The sequence below is a fragment of the Bos taurus genome, chromosome 5, assembly GCF_002263795.3.
Source record: "Bos taurus isolate L1 Dominette 01449 registration number 42190680 breed Hereford chromosome 5, ARS-UCD2.0, whole genome shotgun sequence".
Lineage (NCBI taxonomy): Eukaryota > Metazoa > Chordata > Mammalia > Artiodactyla > Bovidae > Bos > Bos taurus.
The window spans coordinates 30,726,361-30,742,518 of NC_037332.1; the positions used below are offsets into that span (position 1 = coordinate 30,726,361).

Consider the following 16,158-nt stretch of genomic DNA (forward strand, 5'->3'; position numbering starts at 1 on the left):
CCACCAGTCCTGAGTCTACAGAGGGAAATAGAGGGGTCCTTCCCACCATCCTTTCCCTCTTCTCTATCTGCATTCTGGGGACTTGGGTCTGGTGTTAGGCCATACAATCAGGCAGTGGGAAGCTCCTCCTCCCTTGGCCTTGCTAAAACCTGGCTGGTCACCTGACTTTTCCTTATACCCAAGCCTTATTTCTTGGGTGCCTTGGTTATTGGGGGTAAATGGGCATCAGCATAGGAAGAGGTAAAAGAAGGGGCTGCCTGACAAAGGTTTGTGATTCCTACCTCTGAAAAGAGCCTAACTCTGTATTTCCAGAGGCTATCGGTGCCTTGAATATTCTGCAAGCCCTCCTGCTATATTGGGGGTAGGGACAATGTTTCTGCTCATGGTTATGCAGATTATACATTGCACAGCTTCCAGGGGCACCATTCACCTCTTAGTCACTGTATGCATGGTTACTACAACTATTTTTTTGCAAATGGCAAGCCAATGGCTTGAGGAAGGGCTGCTTTTTTCTAAGGTACACAGGTTACTGTGAATACTAGCCATGGAGCTGAGTGAGTATGGGATCCAAAAAAAGAATGTAGTTGCCACAGATACACAGATATAGTAGGCTGAACACCTACTATAGGCCAGGCACTCAGCTAAGTTTGTATTTAGGAATTGCTTTGTCTAGTAAGGGTGCGTGTTTATGTACATGCATGCTAAGTTGCTTCAGTCACTCTTTGCAACCGTATGGACTGTCCATGGGATTCTCCAGGCAAATATACTGGAGTGGGTGCCATTCCCTTCTCCAGGGGATCTTCTTGACCCAGGGATTGAACCCGCGTCTCTTAGGTCTCCTGCATTGGCAGGCAGGTTCTTTACCACTAGTGCCACCTGGGAAGCCCCCTGATAAAGGTGACATAATTTTAATACCATACTGCGATAAATGGTGGTTAATTTCTCATTCTCAAGGAAACAGAGGTCCAGTGTCAGTACATTAAGGAAGGCTTCTTAGAGAAAGACTTCTAAATGACAGTAGATCAATGGGTGAAGTGTTGCAACTTCAAAGCCTTTGACATGAGAGAGACCTGAGTGGCTAGAAGCAGAGCTCCAGAAGGTTTGGAGAAGGAAAAAGATAGAGATGCCATGTGTGTGTGTGTGTATGTTAGTCGCTCAGTCGTTTCTGACTCTTTGCAACCTCATGGACTGTAGCCTGCCCAGCTCCTCTATCAGTGGAATTCTCCAGGCAAGAATACTAGAGTGGGTAGCCATTCCCTTCTCCAGGGGATCTTCCCAACCCAGGAATTGAGCCTGGGTCTCCTGCATTGCAGGCAGATTCTTTACCATCTGAGCCACCAGGGAAGCCCTAATAAGATGCCCTGATGGAAGGTAAAGGGAAGTGATCATCAGTCTGTTAGAGACTATGACTTTTAAGTACCTGCTGAACAGGTCCTCCAGCAGTTTCCAATCCACAAACTGGGTATCCGGCAAGGATAAGAGAGGGGACAAAAGTTTGAAGTCCTGAACCAGACTATCACTATGAAGATCTGTTCCTGATTCTGAGGAAGCTCCTAGCAGAAGACTACAAAGCTACCAGGGAAAAGGGTTCTCTGGTACCCATCCCTTCCAGTCCTAGTTACTGCTAAGGAGGAGAGATGGAAGTGGGGGAGGCTGGGGGAGGACACAGAGAAAGGAGTTGTGTGCCCAAAGGGCTTTATTGGCCTTGGGCAGAAATTGGATCCCATACCTCCTAGACGGGACGCGCTATCAGGGTAGGCTTGGGGAGAGCAAATATCTAATTCAAGTATCAGAGGAGGATGGTTTGGTGCCACGCATAAACTTAGAGGTAGAAGGATGCTTATCCAGGCAGCCAAGGATTAAAGCTGCTAGAATTTCCGAGGCAGGTGCCTGCCTGGCTTCCGGGATGGAAATGAAGTGGACCAGTGGTGGCCGGCTAGAGCCCCCGCCCCGGTGGGAGGGGGCGGGACGGTCCTGGGAGAAGGGCGGGGGGCGGGGCCAGGGGCCACTTAAGGCGGAGCCGGCGTTCTGGCAGCGCCGGAGCCAGGCGGCAGAGCCAGCAGGGTTGGCACTTACCCACGACCCCCCCTTCCCTGCTATGATGGCCCGTCAGTAGCAGGTTCCAGACCCCCCAAGGGTATGTAGGCAAAGCTAGCAGCAGCCAGGTGCGCAGAGCCACAGAGCTCTAGGGCACTCTGGGGGCAGCTCTGCCTGCTGCGCTCTGTGGTGCCTGGGGAGATGCCCAAGTGACGGGCGAGCTGGTGAGAACAAGAACGTTCCCTTTTGGCCCGAGTCCGCTGCATCTATGGCGCTGCCGGCCAGTCTGGTGCCCCTGTGCTGCTTGGCACTTCTGGCGCTGCCGGCTCAGAGCTGCGGGCCGGGCCGGGGACCGGTCGGCCGGCGCCGCTATGTGCGCAAACAGCTCGTGCCGCTGCTCTACAAGCAGTTTGTGCCCAGCGTGCCTGAGCGGACCCTGGGCGCCAGTGGGCCAGCTGAGGGGAGGGTGACAAGAGGTTCTGAGCGCTTCCGGGACCTGGTGCCTAACTACAACCCCGACATCATCTTCAAGGATGAGGAGAACAGTGGTGCAGACCGCCTGATGACCGAGGTAAGGAGGGCCTCTCCCCACCTGCTCGAGGGCACGTCAATTTCTCTGCTCTCCTCTGGCAGCTGGGGGGGAGGGATGTTGAGCTGAATTTCATCTATAGAGACCTTAATCTCAAGGACCTACCTCCACTTCTCACCCCCTCCCCCCCCCCCCCAAAAAAAAAGAACACCTCTGCTGGCTGGATTTACTGATCTAGAGGGATCCAGGGAGAGGCCGGGCTGGGGAGGGGGAGGAGGGACTAGTGAGAGTGAAGCTGGGAGAGACAGGGAGGGCGGGGAAAGGAGGATGGCGGCAGGCGAGACGGGAAATGGCTGAGGCGTGGACCGGGGGTCAGCTACCGAGCCAGGCAGGAAGGGCTGGGGTGAGCTGGGGGCCAGGAGCTGGCTAGGCAGCAGACAGAACTCTACCCTTAGCCTGGCTCCTGACCCGGTAATGTTAAAGCTCAAGGGCCAAAGGTACTGATGGGACTGGGAAAGTGGTGACCAAGGGACAGATCATCAGGGACATCTACCTGAGGAGGGCTGGGCAAGAATTGTCTTTGGTATGGGGGAGGCATCCCAGAACTGGGTAAAGCTATCTATCTAGAGTCTAAACCACTGTCCTGGAGCAAAAACCAATCTCCAATGGGAAGAATAGATGGACACACCTGAGACCCAAAGGGTTCCTGTGTCCCTCAAACACAGTTTAGCTCAAGGACTTTCCTTGGAATTAAAGGGTTAAAATGAATTCAACGACTATGTATTGAGCATCTGCTGCAGACCAGAACCTAACCAACAACCTAGGGTGCGAGGAGAGGGACCACCTCTGGCCTGTGATCTCAACTGTCAGAGCTGGAAGGGAACTTGGAGGTCACATTCTTCCATCCTCCACCTCCCATTTTTACATCTCCGAGCTGGGCCCCAGGAGGAAAAGTGATTTAATCAAAGTCTTAAAACTAATTAGTGGCATGGCTGAGTCTAGAATTCAGGACTCCTGATTCTAAGTCCTATACACTTTCCATTACACCACCTAATTGTGTATGGAGTGGGAAGGTGGGGGGAGCGGGAGGGGGACGGATTTCCTCTGATTAACTGCCATAGTTTTCCAGGTTACTTTGTTAGGAAAACCTGTCCAGGGGAGAAAGAATTCCCTGAAGCCTTACCTACCCAGAGACTGGGAAGGGGAAACGCCTTCCCTCCTTGGTCATGGAGTATCCTGGCCCTTTCCTCTGGCTTCCACCTGCAGCAGAGGGGGCAGAACAAGGGACAGGACCAGGAGAATTTCTGACAGGCACGGGAACCCCCTCCGTCCTGCTTATCTCCCACACCCTGGCTGCAAAAGGCCTTCATTGAGTTGGCTCTGCACTGGGCTGCTGCCCCCGCAGGTCAAGGCCTCAGGGCCTCCGTAGGGGACAAAACGACAAAAAGTTGGAAGGAGTTACCACTTTTCCTGTCTTCCCCCTCCCCTCCTCTCCAACCCTGCGGAGGTGTAGAAGACTCGGGAAAGAAGGGCAGGGGGGAAATGTCCCTCTGGCCAGTTAGGAAAAAACCAAGTCCGAGGAGAGACCGGAGCGGGGAGAAGAAAAGGAAGCGGTCCTCTGCGCCTCCTCCCGTGAGGTCCGTGCTGTGGTGCGCGCCAAGGTCTCCGGCTCCCAGACTGGAGCAGCCGAGATAACCGTGGTCTCCCTCCCCCGGTGCAGGCTTCCAGCCGCGGCTGCTTTTCCTCGTCTCCACTCCCACCCTGCAGGGGGCCCCCCAGATCCGCGCAAGGGCAGCTCGCGTTAGTCTCAGGTGCTACTCCCACGCCTTTCTGCGCGGCCTCCGGAACAAGAGACCGAGCGAATGGGGGGTTCTCTAGGGCTGGCAGAGCCTGAGCTGGAACTGGGAGGGCTGGTCGCGCTGGGGGAGGGGACCCGGCGGGCCGGAGCTGGGATGGGGGGCGCGGCTTTCTGCCCTTTCCTCTCCCTGCGCCGGGGCGGCTGAAAAGCGCCTTTGTGGATGGAGCTGCTGAGTCCGCTTCTCCCGGCGCGTCCCCGGCCTCGGCCCGGGATTCTCGTTCGGTTAAGTCATCCCGGAGAATGGCCATTGTACTTCGCGCAGCCCCCGCCACCCCAGCCCTTTTTCCAGCAGCCTAGATCCCGCACGGCTCCGCTTGGGCACCTCTGTGGGGGGCACTCGCACCACGAAAGGGTTAATGCTAGGGGCTGAAAGGAGGAGGAGGAAGGAAGGAAGGAAGCGGTGCCCGGTGCCAGGGAAGGCAACGAAACAAAAGATGAATCAGGAGGAGGGAGGGGAGCCGGGGCTTGGGGCGGGGACCAGGCTAAAACAGGGGCTCCTCTCGCGGAGCCAGGCTGCTCAGCCCTTCCTTGACCAAGCTCCCACCCGCTTTCTTGCCCTCTACCAGGTTGAGCTGAGGTTCCAGAACAAAGTTCCAGAACAACTAGAGATGAAGGGCAGAAATCAAAAGTAGGGGAAAGAACTAGGTTTGGGTGCTCCCTTTCAACTTCAGGGTGACTCCGCAGGTCGCAAAGCCGCCCTGGAGGGCGTAGATTAACGACGACACCCATTCAGATTCTCACTTCCCCAGGGCACTCAAAATCTAGGAGGGAGTTCGGTGTGGGGGGAGGGGTGCGTCGGGAAAACAAGAATCAACTCTCCCGTCCAGGTCGCTTTTGCCCCCGTGGTGGTGGTCGTGGTACTGAGCAGATTGACTTTATTCCCCGCCAGCGTTGTAAGGAGCGGGTGAACGCGCTGGCCATAGCCGTGATGAACATGTGGCCCGGAGTGCGCCTACGGGTGACCGAGGGCTGGGACGAGGACGGCCACCACGCGCAGGACTCACTTCATTACGAAGGACGTGCCTTGGATATCACCACATCCGACCGCGACCGCAACAAGTATGGGTTGCTGGCGCGCCTGGCCGTGGAAGCCGGCTTCGACTGGGTCTACTATGAGTCCCGCAACCACGTCCACGTGTCGGTCAAAGCTGGTACAGTAGGGGGTGGGTGGTGAGGTCCCTTCGGGAAACTGAGGGTGCACAACCCGGTTGCGACCCTAGGGGAGACCAAAGAGGCGTTGGCGTTGTTAAACCAGCCTTCCATTTCTGCCCGGTTGGGACCCGATCTGGGGGAACGTGCTTGTTGTTCCGGGACTGGTGAAGTCTGTCCTGAGCTTGACCCACGTCCTTCAGAATCTTTACTAACATTCTGGAACCGCTGGTCTTCAGTCCTCTCTCTCTGCTTGTTCCTTGCAGATAACTCCCTGGCGGTCAGGGCAGGCGGCTGCTTTCCGGGAAATGCCACCGTGCGCCTGCGGAGCGGCGAGCGGAAGGGGCTGCGGGAACTGCATCGCGGAGACTGGGTGCTGGCGGCAGACGCGGCCGGCCGGGTGGTGCCCACGCCCGTATTGCTCTTCCTGGACCGGGACTTGCAGCGCCGGGCCTCTTTCGTAGCTGTGGAGACCGAGCGGCCCCCGCGCAAGCTGTTGCTCACGCCTTGGCACTTGGTGTTCGCGGCTCGGGGGCCAGCGCCCGCGCCAGGCGACTTTGCACCGGTGTTCGCGCGCCGGTTGCGCGCGGGGGACTCGGTGCTGGCGCCAGGCGGGGACGCCCTTCGGCCGGCGCGCGTGGCCCGCGTGGCGCGGGAGGAAGCCGTGGGCGTTTTCGCACCGCTCACAGCGCACGGGACGCTGCTGGTCAACGATGTCCTGGCCTCATGCTACGCGGTTCTCGAAAGTCACCAGTGGGCGCACCGCGCCTTTGCTCCTTTGCGCCTGCTGCACGCGCTGGGGGCGCTGCTTCCTGGCGGGGCCGTTCAGCCGACTGGCATGCATTGGTACTCTCGGTTCCTCTATCGCTTGGCTGAGGAGCTGCTGGACTGAGCGTTCCAGGCATAGAAAACTCGTGGCACCCGCCTAAACGCGAGCGTGCGGGCTGAGATCCGGGGATATGCGCAGCAGACGATGCTGATGGCGGGGAGGGGTAGGGAGAAAATGGATGAGATGGTTTAGGGGCAACCTCTAATTAGGAGGTTGGGTCCTAGGTAGATGGAGTTGATGATGGATACTCCTTGACGAGGACTATTTCTCCTCTTATTCCCCAGTGCCTCAGCCCCACTCGATTATTTTATTTTATTTTCTATTTATAAATTGTAATATAATGATCTGCTTGCCCAGCCTGGCAAGATGAGGGGCCGAGGCATGGTCATAACATTTTCCTACAAGTGGGCTAATAAAAGAAAGGGTTCCAGGAGCTTATTGGGAAATATCTCTATTCAGATGGTGATTTGCCTCCAGATTGGGGGAGGGGTATGGAGAAAGGGGACCATACCTTACTTCCCATCCCCCCTTGTTTCCCAGCAGGTCGTCCTGCCTTGCTTCCTCCTCTCTGGAGGCCTCCCTGTCGACCAGCAGCAACTGAGACCAGAAGAGTCTGCCCTTTTCTAGGCTGCTAGTTCTTTTTCCCATCAGAGAGGACTAGCATTCTGCCCACGTGTCTGCATATCCGACTGTTGAAGAGACCAGGGTTATCCAAAGAACAAGACAACTCAAACGCATTCTTTCTCTGTTCATAGGGGCTCCAAAGGAGGTTCAAGCCATTTTAGGTACTGATACTTAAAGAATTCTGGCTCCCATTTGTTAGCCTGCAGTCTCCCCTGCTCAAGAATCACCATAGCCTGCATTCTACTCTGGTGTGTGTGCAGTGGGGGGTGAGGGTGGGGTGTCTACATGGGACTGATTTTTTTTTTCTCCTTGGGAGGAGACTGGACCAACTGACAACTCATGGCAATCCCTCAGCTCAGTTCAGTCGCTCAGTCATGTCTGACTCTTTGCAACCCCATGGACTGCATCACACCAGCCTCCCTCTCCATCACCAACTCCCAGAGTTTATTCAAACTCATGTCCATTGAGTTGGTGACGCCATCCAACCATCTCAGCTTCTGTCGTCCCCTTCTCCTCCCACCTTCAATCTTTCCCAGCACCAGGGTCTTTTCAAATGAGTCAGTTCTTTGCATCAAGTGGCCAAAGTATTCGAGTTTCAGTTTCAGCATCAGTCCTTCGAATGAATATTCAGGACTTATTTCCTTTAGGATGGACTGGTTGGATTTCCTTGCTGTCCGAGGGACTCTCAAGAGTCTTCTCCAACACCACAGTTCAAAAGCATCAATTCTTCGGTGGACAGCTTTCATTCCAACTCTCACATCCATACATGACTACTGGAAAAACCATAGCTAATTCATAACTGGTAGTCTCCATATATTCTTGATCAAGAGAAAGAACCTGCACAGAGGGCTGGAACCTGTTCTTCCTGATGGGCTGAGCACAGAGAGCAACTTCAGCCCAGATGTATGGCAGCAGAGGGGACACAGGCTCTCCAAGCAAGGGAATATAGGAATTAAAAACTGAGTCCCCTTTCTGATCAGCTTCCTGGTTGTTGTTTCTACTGGCTTCCTCCCCCTTTCCCCTCTCCCCTCTCCCATTATTGCTAGCTCTGCTTCCCTGGAATCTAGGCAGGCAGGTGCCTCTGAGTTAGGAATGGAAGCTCCGAGGGAGTTGCAGTGCACTGGAAGGAGAGTGTCAGGGCCTGGAGGATGGTTAAATGTTGGTACCACCAGGAGCCCACCTTTCCCTGTGGCAGCTGTGCTCTTCCAGGGCAAGGACCCTGCTATACACTGCCCTCTAGTGGCCTTCAGGATCGGTTCCCTTCTAGCCCCGAGGAAAGAGGAACTATATGCTGTACAGATGGTGGATGGATTTGTGCAAAAGGCCTTCTCCCCCGGGGCAAGAGGGGGTGGATGGGCCTGTTAAGCTGCCAGGCTGAGCCACAGGTGTCAGGGGCTGGTGAGGAGCCCACCTGCCTCTCATTTGGAAAGTGGCACTTTTGCATCCCTCTTTCTTGGTTTAGCCCTGTGGCTCCTGGAAGCTGGAAGTATATTGTAGCCTGTAGTAATCCAGACTTTGATGTGCATCCAAGTTAACCTACTTATCTCCCTCACCCTGGGCCCCTTTGGGTTCAGTGTTTGGAGGTGAAAGCATATTTAGGGTTCCAGGTAGTGCTTGATAAAACCAACATTTGGAAACAGGCGAAGTTTACCTTTGTTCAGTAGTAAAGAATCCACCTGCCAAGCAGGAGAAGCAAGTTCAACCCCTGGGTGGGGAAGATCTCTGGAGAAGGAAATAGCAACCCACTCGAGTATTCTGGCCTGGGAAATCCCATGACAGTGGAGCCTGGCAGGCTACAGCCCATGTTAGCGACTAAACGACAACTAAGTTTACCTTTATATTCTTCCACAGCCATTTCCCTCTGTCCTCACCAAGTGCCCATTACCACCACCCTTCCCCTTTCAGAGTGACTTCAGAAACACACTCCAAGCTGTGGACCTTTCCTACTTTCTAAACCTGCCCTTGTCTCATTCTGTCAGATCCTGATGCCCTCCTGTCATGTCACTCCAGGTGATGACTAAACTTACAAATTTCTATGTTGTTGATGGGCTCCTTGTTTTTACTACTCTTTTCATATGATGCATGTATTTAAAAGACCTGCTGAAAATAAGGCCTTAAACCATAAAGCCATAATGGTGCTGATTCCTAGCACCTTAATGTGTTGGGCAGGAGATATTTGGGGACAACAATTAATTGGTTTCCCTTAAACTACATCCTATAGACTACTTCCCAGGTTGAAGGCTCACCTCTCACCTCCCCCACTCGCACCCCCACTCTCATTCCTCATTATTCTTTTCCTCTGAGGCTCTCCTAGCTTCCTAAAATAAAATCCATTACCTTCCCTCAAGCAGCAAAGAACACCATCTCTATGAAGATGGCCAGGAGGCATATTCAACTGGGCCACAGGACATCTCTAAGTACAACACCCCTTCTCATTAACAAAATAGGCAGTGAGAATTAGGGAAAGGGCATGACTTGGAAGTCAGGCAGACCTGGAGTTACTGATCCCTGCCTGACAAGATCGTTGACAATAGCAGTGTATGTGCCCAACTGGAATGGAAACTACCAAGTGTTCTATGCTCTGCATCTGTTTCTCGCTGCCTTTGCTGCTCTGCTGTCTATAGACTGTCTGCTTCTCTCCATACCACTCTACCAGAATCAGCATTATCAGTGGTTCCTGGACTTTTGAGGGGTTGTGTTGCCTCTTTACTTGTCTGATTTCATAACATTCCGTTCTTCAGAAAGTGCTATGTGACAGATGTGGGTTTGCTTTAGAACTGAAGTATAATTAAAAGTAATCTTGTTTTGAGAATTTACAGAGCATTTTGTTGATCATCCTGCCAAGACCTCTTGGCATTTTGGGAAACTGGAGTTGAGAAGCACTGTGTTGAGGTTCAGGTGAACTTTGGGGGCTTCCCAGGTGGCTCAGATGGTAAAGGTTTCTGTGACCTTTTTATTACCCAGAATTCAGATTTTTCTCCCCTTCCTTTCTTCATCAGGATTTGCTGAACATACACAGTGTAGCATCATATTAGACACAGAAAAACATAAAAATTAAGAAATAGTTTCTCAAAAGTTTAAGATGGTTAACTACCTAAGCAACAGTGTTACTTAAGATGAGTTGAATGGGTGGTAAATGTCATATTTGTACCCAGAAGGCCTTGTGGAGAAAGTAGGGCCTGAATAGGATGTTTTAGAATGTGTAGGTGGAGGAGACTAGAAAGGCTATTCCAGATAGAAGTAACAATGTGAGCAAGGACTTGGAATCTGGAATGCGAATGCGCAGGCTGGTTAGAACAGGAGACTGGGAAGTGTAACTATAGCTAACGCTGCCTGAGAACGTACTATAGGCTAGGCCCTGTTTTGGCACTTTACCTGCGTCCTCATTTAGTCCTCACATAACTCAGTGAGATTTATTACAGAAGAGGAAACTGGGGCAGGAATAACTATAAGACTGCCTTCATGGATGGGGCCACATCCTATGGGGTCTTAAGCTAGTGTTAACTCTTCCTCATTCCCTTCACTGAGTCACTAGTAAGTCTCACTTTCTGACAGTACTCTCTCATTTTCGTTGACTCTTCTTCCTCCTGTCTGGAGGACTGGCTTCCTTACCTAGCCACTGCTTAAGGAAATATAGATGTAGGTGCAAGTTTCTGGCAGTAATCCATAGCAGGTGGGTACACCAACCCAGAAAGCAAGAGAAGACTCTCAGCTCTTTTTGAACTAGAGGAGAGGAAATATTGAGCTTTGTTATGGACTGAATGTATGTCACCCCCAAATTCATCTGTTGAAGCTCTCATGTCTGTGTGGCTATATTTGGAAATGGGGCCTCTAAGGAAGTAATTATGGTTAAATGAGGTCATTAGAGTGGGCCCTGATCTGACGGGATTAGTGTCGTTTCAAGAAGACACAGGAGAGTGCTTGCTTTCTCTCTCTTCACATGCTCAACGATAGGCCGTAGTGAGAAGGCAGCCATCTACAGGCCACAAAGAGAGCTCTCACCAGAAATTGCATTGGCTGGAACCTTGATCTTGGATTTTTCTAGCTTCCAAAACTATGAGAAAATAAATGTTTGATGTCTAAGCCACCCAGTCTATGATATTTTGTTATGGGAGCTCTAGCAGAATAAAGTAAGCTTCTAGAAATGTTTGAAATAAGAAGAGGCCAGGACTTCTCTGGTGGTTCAGCGGTTAAGAATCTACCTTGCAATGCAAGCAACGTGGGTTCGATCTTTGATCTGGGAAGATCCCGCCTGCCTCAGGGTAACTAAGCCTGTGCGCTACAACTGCCGAGCCTGCACGCCCTAGAACTTGTGCTCTGCAATGAGAAGCCACCACAAGGAGAAGTCTGCGCATTGCAACTAGAGAGTAGCCCTTGATCCCTTCAACTAGAGAAAGCCCACACACAGCAATGAAGATGCTAAACAGCCACAAAGCATAAAAAGGACCCAGTGCTAAGATGGGGTCCTTAGTAAAAATAATGAACTCTGTTTGAAAAATTAGCATTTCTGACCTAGAGTCTTGAGATGTTTATCCCTGACTGCTTTTGTAGTTCCTGCTCTATTGGAGGAAGCTTTCTTCTCTGTCTGGGAGCCTGAAGCAGCTGTCTATGGGAAGCAGTCTATGGCTGGTTGGGGTATTTCCCTACGGGGGATTTTGTGGCCAGTTAGCACATTCAAGCCCGCTTCTCTGTTATTGTCTCTATATGTGACCTGGTTGAAGATGAACATCTCCCATGAGAAAGGGGTATCTCTAATCAGGGTTTGTTGAGTACCTGCTATGTGCCAAATATGGTGTTGTACCATGGGGATAGGACAGTAAAGTCAAGCACAGTTCTTACAAGTCCTCTGGGGAGATAGGCATAAGTGGTTAGAAGGTGGTTGAGTGTGGTGAGGAGATGAGAAATGACGTTTAAGCTGAGACCTGAGAGATGGATAAGAGTTGTTCAAGCAAAGAGAACAGTATGTGCCAAGGATTGGAGTTGGGGAGTGATGATAAGATGAATCTGAGGAGCACTGACAGGTTCAGTACAGTGCAAGGGAGATGCGGTAACTTGAAGGATTTTCAATTCTGTCTGAAATTTGGAAAACAATTGCAGGATTTGAAGCAGGTGAAGAGGAAAATCAAACTTGCACTTAAAAAAAGAAACTGCTGGGACTTCTCTGGTGATCCAGTGGTTAAGAATCCACCTTCCAATGCAGGGGACATGGGATTGATTGCTGTTTGGGGAACTAAGATCCTACATGCTATGGGGCAAATAAGCCTGTCCGTTGCGACTACTGAACCTGAGTGCCACAACCATGACCCACTGCAGCCAAAAATAAATATTTGTTTAAAAAATAAACTCACAATTAGATGGGCTTTTGGGGTTATCTTTATCCCTAAGTACATTAGTCCTCATTGGAGCATGTGAGTGTCACTAATTCTGATCACAAGTAGGAAATGCATCCATTCCCATGGGGGACATGTTATGGAAACCCATGGTGGTGGGGGAAGTGTAGGGAAATTGAAGCAGGACAGGAAAGGAAAGGAGAATTGAAGGCAGTACCTCCAGTCCTTGCTTTGCTTCTCTCTGAAACCTAAACCCAAACTGTCTCTCAACTTCCCTCCTTGAGACCACATAACCTAAGAACACAGTTGTCTGATTTCAAACCACATGATGTCCAAACAAAAGTTCTCGGAATTGGGGACTCTCTGCTATTCTCTTTTGCTTTCCAGCGATTCTTTCCACAGAGCCTTGACTTGCTTGGAGCTGATGGCCTTAAGCTGATACAGAGCTGCCACCCTGAGAGCCGGGTCTGGGCTGAACATTGCAGCTGCCCAGGGAACAGCTGGTTAAGCCCTCAGCAGCTGCAGCAGCTGGGATTCCACCCAACATTTGAGCTGGGATTAATCCCATTTCCTCCACACACATCCTTTCCTTGTTCTAGTCCTGGCTAGTCTATAGGAGCTCGTAGAATCTCTGAGGCTAGAGAGCCTGAATCTCTCCCTGAGCTAAGCTGAGGCCCAAGTCACCCACCTTCCTCTTCTCTTAGAGGCAGCTGGTCAAGGTACCTTAGCACCACCACAGGAGGGAGAACTGGTCTCTCTCTCTCTCTCTCTTATGGCCTGCTTGCCCTCATTCTATCCCTTGATAAACTGGCTAGGGTAGATTATTCTTTGAAATGTCTCATTGTCTTTTTTTTTTTGAAATGTCTCATTTTCAACAACTGGTGGAATTGTCTAAAGATGAATGGGACTTCTTTGGGAGGGTAAGAAGGTGGATTTCCTTTATCTTTGAAAGACTCTATATGAAGGCCTGGAAACTTGGTGGGAGTGTAGCAGGAAGGTCAAACGTCCTACTGGTGGTTGTCACTTTTGAACTGTGATTGCCTCTCACTTGACAGTGGTTCCCCAGTTAAGAACAATAGGGCTGTATATTCTATTTGGTGCTTAGTCACCAGTTGTGACCTTGAGGAAAATCACTTTGTAATGCCAGAGGCTACTATACTACAATGAGGTGCTTCCAGGGGGTTGGAAATAAGGAGGTGCTCTGAGATTTAAACAAGTCAGATTAACACACAAGAGACAAGGCAGTTCCTCTCAGGTCCAGAGACACCCTTCCTTCAACAAATATTTATTAAAGCTCCTGCAAATACTATTTCAAATCCTAAAAGATGATGCTGTGAAAGTGCTGCACTCAATATGCCAGCAAATTTGGAAAACTCAGCAGTGGCCACAGGACTGGAAAAGGTCAGTTTTCATTCCAAACCCAAAGAAAGGCAATGCCAAAGAATGCTCAAACTACCACACAATTGCACTCATCTCACACGCTAGTAAAGTAATGCTCAAAATTCTCCAAGCCAGGCTTCAACAGTACATAAATTGCAAACTTCCAGATGTTCAAGCTGGGTTTAGTAAAGGGAGAAGAACTAGAAATCAAATTGCCAACATCCACTGGATCATCGAAAAAGCAAAAAAGTTTCAGAAAAACATCTTTTTCTGTTGTATTGACTATGCCAAAGCTTTTGACCGTGTGGATCACAACAAACTGTGGAAAATTCTGAAAGATATGGGAAGACCAGACCACCAGACCTGTCTCTTGAGAAATCTGTATGCAGGTCAAGAAGCAACAGTTAGAACTGGACATGGAACAACAGACTGGTTTCAAATAAGGAAAGGAGTACATCAAGGCTGTATATTGTCACCCTGCTTATTTAACTTCTATGCAGAGTACATCATGAGAAACGCTGGGCTGGAAGAAGCACAAGCCGGAATCAAGATTGCCGGGAGAAATATCAATAACCTCAGATATGCAGATGACACCACCCTTATGGGAGAAAGTGAAGAAGAACTAAAGAGCTTCTTGATGAGAGTGAAAGAGGAGAGTGAAAAAGTTGGTTTAAAGCTCAACATTCAGAAAACTAAGATCATGGCATCCAGTCCCATCACTTCATGGTAAATAGGTGGGGAAACAGTGGAAACAATGACAGACTTTATTTTCATGGTCTCCAAAATCACTGCAGATGGTGATTGCTGCCATGAAATTAAAAGATGATTACTCCTTGAAAGGAAAATTATGACCAACCTAGACAGCATATTAAAAAGCAGAGACATTACTTTGCCAACAAAAGTCCATCTAGTCAAAGCTATGGTTTTTCCAGTAGTCATGTATGGATGTGATAGTTGGACTATAAAGAAAGCTGAGCGCCGAAGAATTGATGCTTTTGAACTGTGGTGTTGGAGAAGACTCTTAAGAGTCCCTTGGACTGCAAGGAGATCCAACCAGTTCATCCTAAAGAAAATCAGTCCTGAATATTCATTGGAAGGACTGATGCTAAAGCTGAAACTCCAATACTTAGGCCACCTGATGCTAAGAGCTGACTCATTTGAAAAGACCCTGATTCTGGGAAAGATTGAAGGTAGGAGGAGAAGGGGACAACAGAGGCTGAGATGGTTGGATGGTGTCACCAACTCAGTGGAGATGAGTTCATGTAAACTCTGGGAGTTGGTGATGGAGAGGGAGGCCTGGCGTGCTGCAGTCCATGGGGTTGCAAACATTCAGACGTGACTGAGCAACTGAACTGAACTTGCAAATACTACTAGGCATTGTAGCAATACTATACTAAGGATTTTTGACATTTTTCTAGGAAATAAGCAATCATTTTATTTTTTAATATAAATTTATTTATTTTAATTGGAGGCTAATTACTTTACAATATTGTATTGGTTTTGCCATACATTGACATGAATCTGCTGGAAATAAGCAATTATTTTAATGGACTAAATTAATTAGGTTTTAGCTGAAAGGAGTGGCTTGATTAAATTTGGGTTTTGAAAAGGTCATTCTAGCTCCTAAGTGGAGAATGGATTAGAATGGAGTTAGTGGAGTTAGAGGGGAGCGAGCAAAATGGATAATGAGATAATGAGTGATGGTGTTGGTTGAGTTAAAGAGATGGCAGTAGAGATGGAAAGGACAATTTCAGGAAACAGTCATATTTGTGGGATTGATAGGACTTGGTGGTTGATTGGATAAAGCAGGGAGTGAAGAGTAAGGCAGAAAGAGAAAAAGATTTCTCTCAACTTTCTCTGCTTTATGTTAATGTATCTGAAATGAAAGAAAGAAAAGTAAAACATCTGAATGCAGAGTTCCAAAAAACAGAAAGGAGAGATAAGAAAGCCTTCCTAAGTGAAAAATGCAAAGAAATAGAGGAAAACAATAAAATGGGAAAGACTAGAGATCTCTTCAAGAAAATTAGAGATACCAAGGGAACACTTCATGCAAAGATGGGCACAATAAAGGACAGAAATGGTATGGACTAACAGAAGCAGAAGATATTAAGAAGAGGTGTCAAAAATACACAGAAGAACTATAAAAAAAAGATCTTAATGATTTGGATAACAATGATGGTGTGATCACTCACCTAGAGCCAGACATCTTGGAATGTGAAGTCAAATGGGCCTTAAGAAGCATCACTACAAACAAAGCTAGGGGAGGTGATGGAATTTCAGCTGAGCTATTTCAAATCCTAAAAGATGATGCTTTTAAAGTGTGCACTCAATATGCCAGCAAATTTGGAAAACTCAGCAGCAGCCACAGGACTGGAAAAGATCAGTTTTCATTCCAATCCTAAAGAAGGGCAATGCCAAAGAA

At 49.4% G+C, this 16,158-nt stretch overlaps 1 protein-coding gene across 1 annotated transcript; it reads left to right on the plus strand.

Annotated features, from left to right (window-relative positions):
- Nucleotides 1-50: 50 nt before the first annotated feature.
- On the plus strand, nucleotides 51-11,113 carry DHH (desert hedgehog signaling molecule). Its single transcript, XM_024992456.2, has 4 exons — nucleotides 51-2,608; nucleotides 5,314-5,575; nucleotides 5,840-6,419; nucleotides 6,943-11,113. Exons 1-4 carry the CDS (start codon nucleotides 2,306-2,308, stop codon nucleotides 7,001-7,003), a joined length of 1,206 nt encoding a protein of 401 aa, XP_024848224.1. The 5' UTR covers nucleotides 51-2,305; the 3' UTR covers nucleotides 7,004-11,113.
- The last annotated feature ends 5,045 nt before the right edge of the window (nucleotides 11,114-16,158 follow it).